The sequence below is a fragment of the Saccoglossus kowalevskii genome, chromosome 16, assembly GCF_978046115.1.
Source record: "Saccoglossus kowalevskii chromosome 16, keSacKowa6.1, whole genome shotgun sequence".
NCBI lineage: Eukaryota > Metazoa > Hemichordata > Enteropneusta > Harrimaniidae > Saccoglossus > Saccoglossus kowalevskii.
The window spans coordinates 18,351,241-18,367,020 of NC_140656.1; the positions used below are offsets into that span (position 1 = coordinate 18,351,241).

Below are 15,780 nucleotides of genomic sequence, written 5' to 3' on the forward strand. Positions count from 1 at the left end.
TATATATATATATATATAGGACTTCAAGACACACAGATTCAAAACTTAGGTGAAATATATTGTCAAAGTAAGGTGTATCACTGAAAACTGAGGGGGATTATGAACACTAAGGCACAGCGCTTAATTGATGTGTGTGATAAAATGTATCATACAAACACACATCTTTTTTCATGAACTAGAAATCATTGTCAAAGAGTATTGGACATCCAGTTGAAAACAGTATTGTTTTATCAATGTGTTGCATGCCATTGTTTGAGCTCCCGATCAGTATATACATTGACAATATATAGAGTATCACTACATGCTAACAATAAGTGAGTTGCCATATTAAGGATAAATTAGTCTTTGGTCACTTTATTGAATATACGTAACAGTACTCCATCAACACATCCAACAAAGTGATCAACTTTCAGAATTTATGCTTATTTTTACAGCATGAAACCCTGCTCTAACAAAATGTCTCACTATTGTTTTGAATATGCATGTCTTGAAGCACCCATATATACATATATATTAATTTGTATGCTTTCAACTGGAAGCAAACACATGAGCAAATAACATTTCCCCTCAGTTTCCAGTGAAAATTTGAGGTACATAACTATAAAGATTCTCCTCTTTCTACACTTGCAAAATAAGAGAAATTATATTATCAACATATTGATCCTCCAAATAAAAGTCAGAAATCAAAAACTTGCGATTGGAGTATCTTGCATATTTTGAAGATATCTTCTCCGCTAAAGATGGTGTCAATCCTGTGACAACTGAAGGAGAAGGTGCATTACAGATGTTATTTTCAGCTTCAAAATACTGTAATAACACATCACATATTACCTGTGCGTTGTGATCATCAAAATCACTTTCATCAGCATCTGACTGTACATCAGATTCTGCTCCTGATGGCTGCTAACAGCCATCAGTTTCAGCTGGCTGCTAACAGCCCGCAACAATAGGATCTGATGTACAGCCTGATGATAATGAAACTGAAGAATCACAGATGGTACAGTCACACAATAGCTTGCAATTGTCACAGCACTGATGTTTAATGATATAGTCCTTGGGAAATTCCTGACCAAAATGTGAGGCTAGTGACACTCTACGACATTCATCTGTTGTACAGTATTTTCTCATTTCCTCAGTCATGCCTTTCACATTGTGTGCTATGTCAGATGCGTTGTAGTACAAAATAGCCTCAGATTCTTCCCCATCTCTCCCACATCTGCCAACTTCCTGAATGTATGCTAATGAACAAATGAGAATTGTATTTAACATTTAAGTAGCTTCACTACAAGTTACAAAAATAGTGCAATATGGTACTGGACTGTATTTGCTGTATTACTAGAGCATATGCATAGGTAAATGACATGGTAATATATCTCATATTGAGCAAATGCGTATTTTCATGAGTTCTCTTGGGTGACTGACATCAATTGTTATATCCATTCTATGATGTAACCTGTGGCATTTCATCATAAAATAACTTTCCTAGCCATCATCGTCATCCAATAACTACACTCATGACAGGATTACAGGATTATTGGGACTTCAGATTCTCTTGAACCAACCAATTGCTTGTGGTCATTAAATAATCAAAACAAATAAAACATTCAAAATGTTGGCAACACTTACAAGCAGTATAATAATAAGATCATGCACACAATAAAGGAACTTGGTTTTACACATTGTATGTCAAATATGTACAATGCGCTCTGAAAATTCATGAATTTTGTGCGTAACATTGCATTACCGTACTACATTTAGACTGAACTACATGCATTTTAACATACTTTCCATTGTTCTTGGTACACCAGCATGGATAATTCGCCTGACTTGTTTTGGATCTGCACCCATCCCATATGCCTCAGTTGCAAATAACAATCTGATACCACAATTCATGGTCTGCATGCCATCGATCACCTCTTTCTTCATCTGCTTAATGATAAAAGTATGATATATAAATTGTCAATATGCAAGTTGATATGAAATAGCCAAATGGCTCAAGTTAATTGTTGTGGCAAAGGTAATGTAACAGAATATCATATGCTAGTTAAATGACAGAGGTGCATTTATAGTAAAAAAAATGCACAAATTATTAATATACAGAACAGTATACAACAAATTTTGATGGCTTATCTGTTCTTGTGTTGGAGATAAACATCTAATATAGCAAATACAGTTAAAGGGGCACAGTCGCTATATCTTTTATACAAATTTGGCTTAAGTGTAAAGTGAACTGCATTCACCAATTTGATAAAGAACACACACTTATCACGTGTCTGATCTTTCAGTGTGTCATTTGATGAGGCAACAGCCACATTGTTTACCTAAATGTTATAGACAAAGCTGCTTATAAACCCGGAACAAATAATTTATATATATAACAATTAACAAATAAATATTTGATGAAATGTTCACTTTATTTTTTTATTGGTAAAACCATCAGAGGACCAATTTGTTATTTACTATACAACAACAACAATAACATACCATACCATACAGAATATGGAAAACAATCGTTAAACAGTAGAAGTCATATCCAAGTTAGTATTTATAGTTAACAAAATAACTTAAATTTACCTTGTTAGTGCATGAGGCATGGAATTGAGCCACCAGACCAGATATATCATCTATATCACTGTCAAAAGTTGGCATTAAGGACAATTCGTGAGCAAATCCACACCATTTAAGTGATGAGTAAACAATTGTTCGTGGAAAACATTCCTGTTTACTGCGCAATTCATCAATAAGTGGTTTGAAGATCTCCTTAAAAGACTCTTCAATTCTGTTGTTTGGAAGTCTTTTTGTCACATGGAACATTATGTTTGGTCTATCTATGCTGGCAGCGATAATAACAGGATTGGTAAGCAGAAGATGTGATGATATTTCTTGCTGTGTTCTTTTCGTACCGGTGGCTGTAAGGGCTAACACATGTGCTTTTGTGAATAATGCCCGTAGGTCTTTCAGATTTCGATATTCCGGACGGAAATCACTTCCCCATTGTACTACACAGTGTGCTTCGTCAACAACAATATGAGATACCTTGTGTTGCCAAATGTCGCCACGAAATACGGCGAAGAGTTTCTTGGTCATTATGTGTTCTGGGTGAGACAGTATATACAAATACTCACAACTAATGAAACTGGACAAACTACAGTCAAACTCCGGATTTAACCGCACTGACCTTGCGCCGAGTCTACGAGACTGTTCTTCTATAATAGCATTCAATGGCGAGATCAAGATCACTGTCCTGGGACTGTGTGAAGCTGACATGTAGGGAAGGCACTCAAAAATCAGTGATTTTCCATAACCGGTAGGCAACAAGCCTATACAATCACTATCAGTGGATGCCTTCAAACAATCAACTTGCTTTGGTCTTAAATATGTGTAACATGAATGACTGTTTGCGTTTACATGTGCTAAAGCAATCTTTGTTTTCATAACAAACTCCATGTCCATGGAAGCCGCCATGTTGAATTGTCTCAGTGACGAATCAGATGTTCCGTACGTAACTACCAATAACCGCCTTGGATGTAATACCCCGTACCTGACCCTTTTCTAAAACCGCCCTCAGCGTTGAAATGGGGCAGGGAACCAGACTACATGGCAAGCACTTCAAATGCCTATCCAAGCTACAGTTATAATTAAAACAAAATTAAACCACTGCAATATTATTTCGAATACAGTTTAGAATATACACAACTATAAATTAAGGCCGCATTTAGGTTCGCTTTTTAACCACAGCTTTATGTGGTTTTACATAACTAACAAACCATTGTGTTTCTGACCCTCTTATCTTCTTGAAGCAGGTTACGTCATTGCACTTTTTAGAAATTCACACCACCCATGTGATTAATGTAGGCGACAGCTGTTGTATTGTCCAATAGCAATTTAACGTGGACCTTTGACAAAAACGCACATAATGATTTCAAAGCATAAAATGCTGCTAATAATTCTAAATAATTTATATAATTTGTGGACTCTTGTTCATTCCAACGTCCCCCCGTTCTATGAAATCCAAATTTGACCCAGTCTAAATTTGAAGCATCTGTCTTGCCCATTTTGGCAAAATTTTAGACCACCGTATCAAATCAGTTTTCATAATGGGTGTGACATCTATATATAGGCATCAAAATTACCCTTGTGTGTCCTCGAAGCTTTTGACTTTCCGATCTCCAGAGATTTGAAATACATATTTTACACCAGATACACTTAGTCCAATTAGTTCCGCCACTGTGCAAATTTTGGCTTGGTCCTTATTTAGTAGGCTAATACATTCAGATGTCAATCTATTTTCGGTTTGGTTAATTTATCTGTCATATTCAGCGAATTAATTTTGAAACCAAGAAATAACAGTTCTGGAGTAGTTTCTGATTTTTCTGGGCGTGGAAATAAACCCAAGCTGGGTGACTAGCTTCAAACTATCATTCACATTTTTATTACATTCATCTATTGTGTCCCCTATCAATAAGGAGTCATCAATGACACCCATATTGACATTTCCCAATTTCTTAAGTGTGACATACACAGGTTTTAGTAATTTTGTAAACAATCTGGGCGCGCATGTCAATACATCGGGCATACATGTATACTGACATAACGTATCTTTCCACATGAGCTTTACGTATTTCTGGTGTTCCCCTGCAATAGGCACAGAATAGTATGCATCACGTAAATTGATGGAAGCCATATAACAGCAAGGGGTAATCAGCTTTACTGTTGATTCTAAAGTATGCATCTTAACATGCTGATACTCAACAAACCTGTTTCAGTGTTTCGAAGTTAAAATCATTCGAAAACTGCCATTCTTTTTAGGACGTGTAAAATTGGTTGAAATAAATTCATCACAACAATGTAATGATGGTTTGATTACTGATTTATCCAGTAGCGTTTGGTTTGGTTTTCCCTTTCAATGATGGTTCCTCAGATTTAGAGCACAAGTACTGTTTGGGCACAGTGTATTTTCAGGGACATAAGCAAAGCGAGTATGAGCATGTCAAACCAAATCAAGTATTGTCTCATCACTTGTAATTGTACTTCATATTTCATGAAATTTTAGTAGTCTGCCTGCTTGAAATTGTTGATTATTAAATAACAAGCTTACCCCAAAGCTACTAGTGTAACCGGCCATTAACACCGGGTCAAGGTACGCTATGCCAAATGATGGTCACCACATTATTATCATTCACAACAACTTATTTAATAATTAATCAGTCTGATAATTAATAATACACAAAATTATAAACTCTAAAGTCAGTCACATTCCTGCCGAGTGCACGTCACCTAAGGAGAAGGTACCGACTAATTATAACAAAACCAGGTTCACCTTGTTGGTAACCAGCAAGTTAGATTAGAGTGGCCAAACCCAATCAACTCAATTCACCGAATAGTTCAGGTACACTCTCACCTGTGTAACGTATACACGATAGTGGAACAAACAATAATGGCAATAAACTACTATATAACAATATGCAAAACAGTAGCACTTGAATTGCGGTATCATGCACACAGGTACATCACCGGTAGAAATAGATTGAGTGCTGATCATAGTAATTAGGCAATACATGTTCACAGATACATTTAACAATAATATAATAAAATAAAATTAACAAATCACTAGAGTTCACTATAATCTCTTCATATATTGGCAATAATTGCGGCAGCAAGGTAGTTATCCAATCTGATTAAAATCTGATGTAGTGTACGGGCTTTAATTATTTTGGCTATAAACTTATTTTAATTTCATTTTGTATTATATTTGTTATTGATGCCCTTTTATTTTATTATTTTACTTTGATTTTGAGATTTTTTTTTAATTCCGCCCTACCTACATCTGATCCGACGCCTATGTAAGTCCCCTTCAAATCTCGCATAAGTAACAGCCAATCACAGACCCCCTTTTATACAGGCTGTCGGTTGCTTACTTTTCAGTGTGTACGGGCAATCTTTCTGTACATTATATTTTGCCCACTTAAATAGACCATTAATAGAAAATTGCTAGTATATTTTTATTTGCAAAAGAAATTCCACAGCATTTTACAATTTTTGTCATTACATTGAATATTTTTTTTCACTTCCAACAAATGTGTACACTTCCAGATACATCTTCGCCAGCCAAGGTTCGTTCATTCATTCAGTCATCGCTTCAATTTTACATCACTGAGCATAATTATCTAGAATGGAAGCAAAAAAATAAGTAAATCGTAATAATTAGAACACTGTAAACAGCTATAGTAAACAATGCAAACTGATTTTAAATTGTATAACGGTCACCGGCCCACGGCATCGACGCAGAAAATTGGAGCAAACAAATATTTCCTGATCAATTGCGATGTGTTCCAAATAAAAAATATTTTATTCCAGTCCAAATCAGCTCAATTACTTTAATAAAGAGTTATTGTATAATGTACAAAATGTTGATACAATTTGATGAATATTTACAGCTTCAATACCGTAGACGATTTTGGCCCGATCGTCAACAAAACATCACCCGTCTCCAAGGCAGGCGACTGGAAAAAGACACTGGTGTTCGGTCGAACCGGTGGAAACAAAATCAACACTCCCAGAATAACTATGCGGAATAACGATCTAAAACCATTCGAGTCACAATATTAACATAAAAATGACTTTCGTTGCATTTGACAATGATAAACTTACCGAAAAGCCGTGTTATTCACGGTCGCTAACGTCGGTATAATCCGCCATTTTATTTGAGTGTGTTTGCCACCCGGTGACGTCATCATGTGCGTTATAGAAGGAGGTATGTGATTCGTTGACTATAATCGTCGATAGTGGGTCTCGTTGAAATCTCGTTACATATGCGTCGGATCAGATGTAGGTAGGCCGGAATTAAAAAAAATCACAAAATCAAAATCAAAGTAAAATAATGAGATAAAAGGGCATTAATAACAAAAGTAATAAAAATAAAATTAAAATAAGTTGATAGCCAAAATAATTAAAGCCCGTACACTACATCAGATTTTAATCAGATTGGGTAGTTATCCAGCTTGACACGCGGTTGTTTGTAGCCAACTCCGGGATCCCGATTGTTCCGAGTTTACCAATTTCCTTTACATAGCACGTTCAATTACGGCGCAAAAATATAGCCCGACAGCTCTGTAACTGAATTTAAATTATAGTCTTAGACAAGCTTTAAGGACCGACTGCTGGCAAGAAGATTCCGTGGCTCACAAAAAAGCGACAGACAACTACTCCACATGGTGACCGACCAACAAGTGAAGGGGGATTCAGAGAGCGCAATGCACAACATTTGCATATTAGACATCTGTACTCGATTTGGAATCTTGTTTACACTAGTAATAGTACATGTTTTCACTTTGTTTGCTCGCAGTATGGTTGTGTACATATTTTTTTTAAAGCTCCTCTATATTGTTGACGTCTGTAGCTACGTCCTCTTCCTCCTCTGAATCTTGCACCTCTCATGCCTTCTTAATCAAAGGCCTCTGGTGGTGCTACATGTGCTAATTGTGCTTCCTGCCTTGTTCACTTGCTGAATATCTTTAACTCATTTGGTTACATCATCTCCACACAGAACATCTGTAAATGGCACTGATGTGTAGCATAAATGAAAATACTAGTAGTCATGCTTCAAATCATTTCTCATGAAATCTCTTCTGTGTAAATTTAGCAAGTAGTTTGCATGACCTAGCAATGCCAATGCATATGTACCCAGGTCTAGTAAGTTCTGGTCTCCCTTACCTTACTTTGTTAATGTATCTACCAATTTCACCACACCAACAGACTGAACCATTAACGAGAGCAGCTGTATTGTTTGAAACTTTGTATCCAAAGATCTTGTTTCAGCGCGAATAATGTCCGAGACAAACTGATTTACTCTGACTTTCATTAAACCATGACAGTTTACTGGTCTATTATAATTCTTTATTAAATCATCATATTTCTCGTCCGAAATTACTTCACGGAAAAGACAATTGGTTATGTCAGCAAGGTCATCATCTACGGCCTCATCACATTTCTTTTTAACCACAATTTTCTCAGAAAAATCTTTGAATGAACTAGTACTTGTGGTAGCGATAAAATTGCCACTGTTCGCCATGTTGGCTTTGTCATTGTTGTTGAAATCGGAAACTTCCGATGTTTTTTTGTCTCTTTGCTAGATTTTCAACTTGTGTGACTAAATTCTAAGGTTCTTGAGAATTATAATATTCACAGACTGTTAATTTCTGTCTCTGTTCTGTTTGATTCTTTGTAATTGTTTTTAACATATCCAAGACGGCTGCCGATTTGGCAGTAACTCCGGATTTAGAAACAGGTCTAGTTTTCCAGACACTGTCTATCGAGCTTTTCACATTACTTTCAGTACTAGACACATTCTTGGCGACTGCCTTAGTGTTGGCTGGCTGGCTTATTGGCATTCGTCGCCATTATAGGAATAAACAAAGAACCACGTCACCCGTTTTCAGTTGACACTAGCACAAGTTACTAAATAGACAACTGTACGGTGGCTTGTTAGAGCCATTGACGATTTTTCTAATTTTTGACATTTTCACTTGTATTTTCCTGCTTTTTCGCAAATTTCCGAAATTTTCTCCAGAATTGTTCTGCTTTTATTTTGAATTTTCAATATTTTCACCAGTATTTACACCGCGGTGAGAATATTTAAACCACGGTGAAAATATTTACACCTCTGTTAGAATATTTACACCGCGGTGAAAATATTTACACCACGGTGAGAATATTTAAACCGCGGTGAGAATATTTACACCTCGATGAGAATATTTAAACCGCGATGAGAATATTTAAACCGCCGTTAGAATATTTACATCGCGGTGAGAATATTTAAACCGCGGCGAAAATAACGGTACAAATCGTACACATATATGGCAAACACTGTGGGTTCGGGCGTCATATCGTTATTCTTCGTCTTAAACCAAAATGCGATTCGCACTCAGTACGAAAATTACACTATGGACACACGCATACATTGCGTGTATCATGAATAGATATATAACCTTACCTTGGAGGAATTCAGTTAAGGTGTAAGTTGAAGCGAATGAGCTTAACCCGTGATGATACTTATGCAAAACAGTGAACCGCATAAACTAATGTCTTTTGAAAACCGCCTATCGTAAATGAACAAACAGTAGATACCGCCCCACTTTTCTATTCATACAACTACTTTTCCGGTACACATTAAAACTGTATGACGTACTTAGTGCTATTACATTACAATATTCAAGCCCCTGGGTTCAGGCATATTTAATAGGATTATTTGTTTGCATTCTAATAAAGAACGCATACATTCTAAGTAACAAAGGATTGTTCTTTCTTTGTCTAACGTTTCTGTTCCATTTTGTCCTAAATGTTTTAAAATGGTTTTAAAAGCAAGCTCACAAATTTGGCGTTTTGTTCTTGTTTGTGCGTCAAGTATTTACAAAGTTAACGATAATTCTCTAAACTGTGTCACCGTATCTGTAGTATACCGCGACTCCATTGTCAGTCGTGCCTTTTATGGTGAAAACTTCCTGTCTATGGTGTGTGCATCGGCAAACTGTCTCAGGACAACTCAGACTCGCTTCAACAATTGACCAGCAGGTGAACCATGCTACAAACCGGTGAAAACTTTGCAACGAATACAACGAAACCAAAAGCCGCGCTCCTAATTAAAGCAAGGGACTCGGACATAATCACGGAATGAACTTTTTCAAGCTGGTGGTGTACAGCATCACGGAAACTTGAACTAATCAAGACGGACGTGAAACAAAACAAAACAATGCACCTTCTCTACAAAAAAAATTCAGCTGGGTATTTACACTCTGTCATGTAGTTCATGTTATTTACGAGGTCGACCCAGTTTAACAGTGTACGACGCAACCAGGATTATGTCAAATATGCAACACCCTAGGAATGTCTCGAACTGACCGACATACTCTAATTCGCAACCTTTCGACTTACTTATTTGAGGCAAACATACATTTTTTATTGGCAGGTCGTAATATACTGAATATGTTCCACAATTTGCTACTGTGACGAGTTCACCTCCCCCCCCCGGGGGGGGGGGGCTACTTCCACAATAAGTGGGTAAGGGTGTGGAGCCCACCTCTCGTAAACCATACTCACTTCTAAACCATTTTTTTTCTATTTATATACCCACTTCTAAACACAAGTGTTTTCAGTGGAAAAAACACCCAGCTCACAACTTTCGCAACCAGTCAGCGCATCCGGGCGATGTATTTTATTCAGCTTTTTCCGGTATTTGGCTTTGAATATAAGGGCCTGTGAAAAAGTAAATAAATGCTACACACTTCTAAACCAAAAAAATGATAAATGGCCACCTACTTCTAAACAAAATAACACCCCAGTCGGGCGGCACATACCCGTATTGCACTTCTTCCCAACTTGTTCAGTCCGAGACGAATGTGTACTGGAACGTTGGAAAACTGGGGAATTATTTTTATATTCACATGCTTCAATCAGCTAAGATGTTGCCATAGTTGAGAATAAATAGCCTTCAGTGTTCGCCCGGGCTCCGACAAAATACTAACAACCCAAACTTAATAATACCTTATTTTCATGATGCATATTAATCTGTTAGCGTTCTATGTCCGCAAGCAGTTACCAAGTTTATACGTCTGTTTATTGCGAATGGATAGTATGGTAGTTGCAGGGTGTGTCAATTGTTTCTCGATGAGCTGTACACAATTACAATACTTTCTGATGATAGGACATTCGAGAGGGCGTTTCCTGGCTCAACAGAGGCGGCACGAAATTTTGCAGGGGGGGGGGGGTCTGCTCACCAATCTCATTAAAATCTAATGTAGTGTACGGGCTTTAATTATTTTGGCTATAAACTTATTTTAATTTTATTTTGTATTACTTTTGTTATTAATGCCTTTTTATTTTATTATTTTACTTTGATTTTTTTAATTCCGCCCTACATACATCTGACCCGAAGCCTATGTAACGAGATTTCAACGAGCCCCATTATTTTAGTCAACGAATCACAGACCTCCTTCTATAGCGGACATGTTGACGTCACTGGGCAGAGTCAGGTGGCAAACACACTCAAATAAAATGGCGGATTATTATACCGACGTTAGCGACCGAGAATATCACGGCTTTTCGGTAAGTTTATCATTGTCAAATGCAACGAAAGTCATTTTTTTATGTTTATATTGTGGCTCGAATGGTTCGAGTTTAGATCGTTATTTTGCGTAGTTATTCTAGGAGTGACGATTTTGTTTCCACCAGTTCGACCAAACATCGGTGTCTTTTTCCAGTCGCTTGCCCTGGAGACGGGTAATGTTTTGTTGACGACCGGTCCAAAATCGTCTACGGTATTGAAGCCGTAGCTGTAAATATTCATCAAAATGTATCAACATTTTGTACATTATACAATAACTCTTTATTAAAGTAACTGAGCTGATTTGGACTGGAATAAATATTTTTTATTTGGAACACATCTCGGGCCGGTGACCGTTATACAATATAAAATCAGTTTGCATTGTTTACTATAGCTGTTTACAGTGTTCTAATCATTACGATTTACTTATGTTTTGCTTCCATTCTAGATAATTATGCTCAGTGTTTGATGTACAATTGAGGCGATGACTGAATAAACGAACCTTGGCTGGCGAAGATGTGTCAGGAAGTGTACACATTGTTGGAAGTGAAAAAAATATTCAATGTAATGACAAAACTTGTAAAATGCTGTGGAATTTCTTTTGTCAATACAAATATACTAGCAATTTTCTATTAATGGTTTATTCAAGCGGGCAAAATATAATGTACAGAAAGATTGCCCGTAGAGTATCGCTACACTGAAAACTAAGCAACCGACAGCCTTTATAAAAGGAGGGTCTGTGATTGGCTGTTACTTACGCGAGATTTGAACGGGACTTACATAGGCGTCGGATCAGATGTATGTAGGGCGTAATAAAAAAAATCACAAAATCAAAGTAAAATAATAAAATAAAAAGTCATTAATAACAAAAGTAATAAAAAATAAAATTAAAATAAGTTTATAGCCAAAATAATTAAAGCCTGTACACTACATCAGATTTTAATCAGATTGTCTGCTCACCAACCTTGCGCCCTTAATAGGGGATCCGAGGTCATGCTCCCTTTTAAACATGTTGAAATATAGACCCTCTGAAACGATATTTCCTGCATTCTGAGGGGCAAATGCTGCTGACACAAAGGGTTTCGGCTTGATTTAGGAGGGGGGACGCCCCCCCACACATTTTTTCCGAGGGGCCATCCAACCCCAACAACCATCCCAAAGTACCGTTTTCTGAGAGTTTTCGGCCTTTGTTTTCACCGTGATGGTTGCCATGCGGTGAAAATGCTCGGATGTCCGTCCCCGAGAATTGTTAAAACAACGCCGTTTTTCAACTCGTTTTCCACGCACGATGAGCGTACAGTGATATGAAGTTGTGAACACAAGATGGACAATTTTTCGTGTCATCTAGTGGTCAATTTTAATTCAAACAAGGGCTCTGTTTAAAGTGGTTATTTAACCCTATGACAGCTTCGATCGGTAGTATATGTGTTACATAAAAAAACTCGTCCCTCGTGCAATAACAGACGCCCCTTTCCATAAGTATGAAACAATCATTCTTCCAAGTAAAGCAGTTAAATCTGTGTCACATACCACTGACTCATCTGGAGATGAGCTGGCTGAAAAGCACAGGCTTTAAGTTGTATAAGTTGCTTTTATGCTGAAAAGCTTTGACTTGCTAATATAAAATATGCATTTTCCAATCGGCAGACTGTTTTATACATAGCCTACAGAGTATGTGTGTACAGGTTGTGACCTGATCTAGCAGAGTAATATATCTATATCCTACTTGTATTTGAATACAAACAAGGCATATAGTCTAAGAGCACAACAGACATTTTACGTGATAGCGCGTGTGTACGTTTCTACTGCACGTGTACGAGAAAAAAAATCGTGCTCTGGAAGCAGGTATCTTCCCACATAAAGTTAACATCACATAATAATAATATGACTATCAACAAGTCGTTCACAATGCCGGAATTCGACAACAATGAACTCTAATGAGATTATAAGGACGTCGTAACTCATAGTATATTTATGTCTCAATGTGGGACACAGTACACAGTGTTCTATAGCGTCAAAAGATTTAAAGTCTTTTCCTGTCAAAATGTTTATCAATCTTTCAATTTATGGCCTGATAAATTTTGCAATTTTGGATTTATTTCATTCAATTTGCGTTGTTCACAAGTGAAGCAAAGCGATGAGTTAGGCTCGGAGTTAAATTTTAACCCGCTATCTAGAAAACAATCTTGATCAGATCTCGGCCCGGATTAGATAAAAGAGTTCCGTTTATAGGCCCAAATTAAAGACGCATGTGAACAAGGTCTTGGGGTTAACAATGCCCTGTAACAACAATCCAACGGTAGGTGAATAAGGCGCATGACGGTGTGCACGTGAACGCCAATTTATATGCTATCTATCCACACAATTCCTAAACGATACCAAGATGTGTGGATAACAAGTGTTGATAGGGATTACTCAGTGTTGCAAGTCGGATGGCTTAAAATCATTGTTTTCTCCCGTACATAATAGGTGCTCACGCTACACGAAGAACGGGTTAGGATTTAAGATAATCTCGTATGTTTGCATATCGTTACGTTCACGCACGAGAAGAAATAGTGGTTAGCACGGGCTATGGAACGCACACAACTTATTACGAATATGCAAAATCTTCAGTCATGTTAACTATGATTACACAGTAGAGTAGCTAGGAAGGTATACATGTTAGTTCTACGGCTATAAAACAACTGAAATTCAGAAATCGCAGATTGCAGAATAACAGGAAGTAGCACAGAATCTCATTGTCAGTTATTTTTTTCTCAACAATCTGTGCTAAGCGTTCACACACATTTTCACATAAGGTACAAGTATTTGACCTTTTAGCCCGTGCTTAGGAGCTGTGCGTGAACGCTATACGATAAGTAGTTTTCAATATTTTGCGTGATTTGTACAAACATCGGTGCCAGTCCTTCACCTTCATTATTGAACTGTATGTAAAAATGATTTGTTGCAAAACAAAGATCGGGACTACGCGTAAGGAGGTACTGGTGGTTTTTATTCGGCTGACGATATCGGATACACAAATATAGAGTACATGTACAATGTTCGTCGCTGGGCGTTGTGCAAGGGGTCAGTAAATACCTATGAATACATTTCCCATTTTATCGTTATGTTGTTTAAAAAATAAGCAGTCATGAGAGTTGAAGTGTGGTCCGTTGAGTTACTGTAAAATGACTAATTTTCACTGGGTTTAAATTTCACTGATTTACCATTTCAGGCATATTCAGTGGGTTTTAAATTCACGGTTTCGTGATTTAGATAATGTGTTCTATGCTAAATTTTACATATTCACTGGGTTTTAATTTAGCGCATTTTTCAGTCAGCGAAATAAGCTAAATTAAAACCCAGTGAATAATTACCCCCTTTACAGTAGTCAAACAGATCGAAGGGCGCCCTCGTGAGTTAGCTTAGTAAAATTCCCAAAAAAGTAGTACCGCCATTTTTGTAGTACCGTTAGTGTTGGTCATATTCCGTCGCTGTGAAAACCAGTTGAACTTTGAAGTCTACAGATGTTGTTTAACTTGGAAATCTGATTCAGTCTGTTGTTTCAAACAATGTGCACTTACAATGATTAGATGTACATGCACAATTCAGATCTCTGACGGTAGATACAAAAACTAAGCAATACCTGAAGTTTGATTGGGAATCCATGAAGACATCACGAAACTAAGGGGTCACATAAGATGTGCATGCACAAGCCTCTACACAATTAAGTTTTCAAACTTTAAGTTTTGTTTAATTTTTGGATTATATTACGTCATCACTTCACTTTGGTATCACATGAGAATTTAAAGCAAATGTGCACGTGAGATTACACTGCATAATTCATTGAATTTATTACATTTCTACTCAATGAGAATTAAAATAATACAGCAGTGGAAAAAAGATTATTTATCAATACAGGTTTTTTTTATAATACCTGGAAAAAGTACACTCTGAAAGTTGGCTTTAACTTTTGATGTGGCTGCTGCACACATACTGAGGTTTAAATACTGTATTGTAGAATACTTTATTTTCGCTTGGAATTTATTTTCGCTATTTTCGCTGAAGGGATGATTCCGTGAAAATAAAATCCAGCGAATATACATTTTTTCCTATATTTTACATTAATCTCATCAAAAATCAGTGAAAATAAATTCCAAGCAAAACGCCCAAAAAGCCTTTTCAGCGAAAATAAATTCCAGCGAAAATAAAGTATTCCACAGTATTAAAGCGGGGGGGGGGGTCGTCACCTGCGCACGCGCGGAAATTGAATCCCGCGCGACAATAACACACGATAAAAACGCAAAGGCTCATGGGTAGACGCTTGTTTGTAAACATCGACACGCTATGGCCATCTGATGCATGCGCAGGTGACGACTCTCCCGCTTTAATACAACTATCAGCCCTGATCATAACCTCTGACCCCATCTACTTAACCACAGCTTTATGCGGTTTTACATAACTAACAAACCATTGTGTTTTTGACCCTCTAATGTTCTTGAAGCAACAGCTGGTTACGTCATTGCACTTTTCAGAAATTCACACCACCCATGTGATTAATGTAGGCAACAGCTATTGTATTATCCAATAGCAATTTAACGTGGACCTTTGACAAAAACGCACATAATGATTTCAAAGCATAAAATGCTGCTAAAAATTCTAAATAATTTACATGATGATTGGTCTCTAGTTCATTCCAACGC

The 15,780-nt window shown here is 37.1% G+C and overlaps 1 protein-coding gene, 1 long non-coding RNA gene and 1 pseudogene across 2 annotated transcripts; all 3 read right to left on the minus strand.

The window, feature by feature from the left end:
- Positions 1-280: 280 nt before the first annotated feature.
- On the minus strand, positions 281-3,543 carry LOC100368731 (uncharacterized). The gene is given in 3 exon segments (XM_002735378.4): positions 281-1,238; positions 1,785-1,926; positions 2,575-3,543. Coding segments are annotated over 3 exon segments (1,653 nt in total). The 5' UTR covers positions 3,466-3,543; the 3' UTR covers positions 281-618.
- A 2,445-nt stretch (positions 3,544-5,988) lies between these two features.
- Positions 5,989-6,741, minus strand: LOC146733717 (uncharacterized). The gene is made up of 2 exons (XR_014926693.1): positions 6,652-6,741; positions 5,989-6,167 (listed from the first exon to the last, which is right to left on the minus strand). It is a non-coding gene; the product is annotated as an uncharacterized LOC146733717 (long non-coding RNA).
- Positions 6,742-7,447: 706 nt separating this feature from the next.
- LOC144354082 (uncharacterized) lies at positions 7,448-8,390 on the minus strand (annotated as a pseudogene).
- Positions 8,391-15,780: the final 7,390 nt, after the last annotated feature.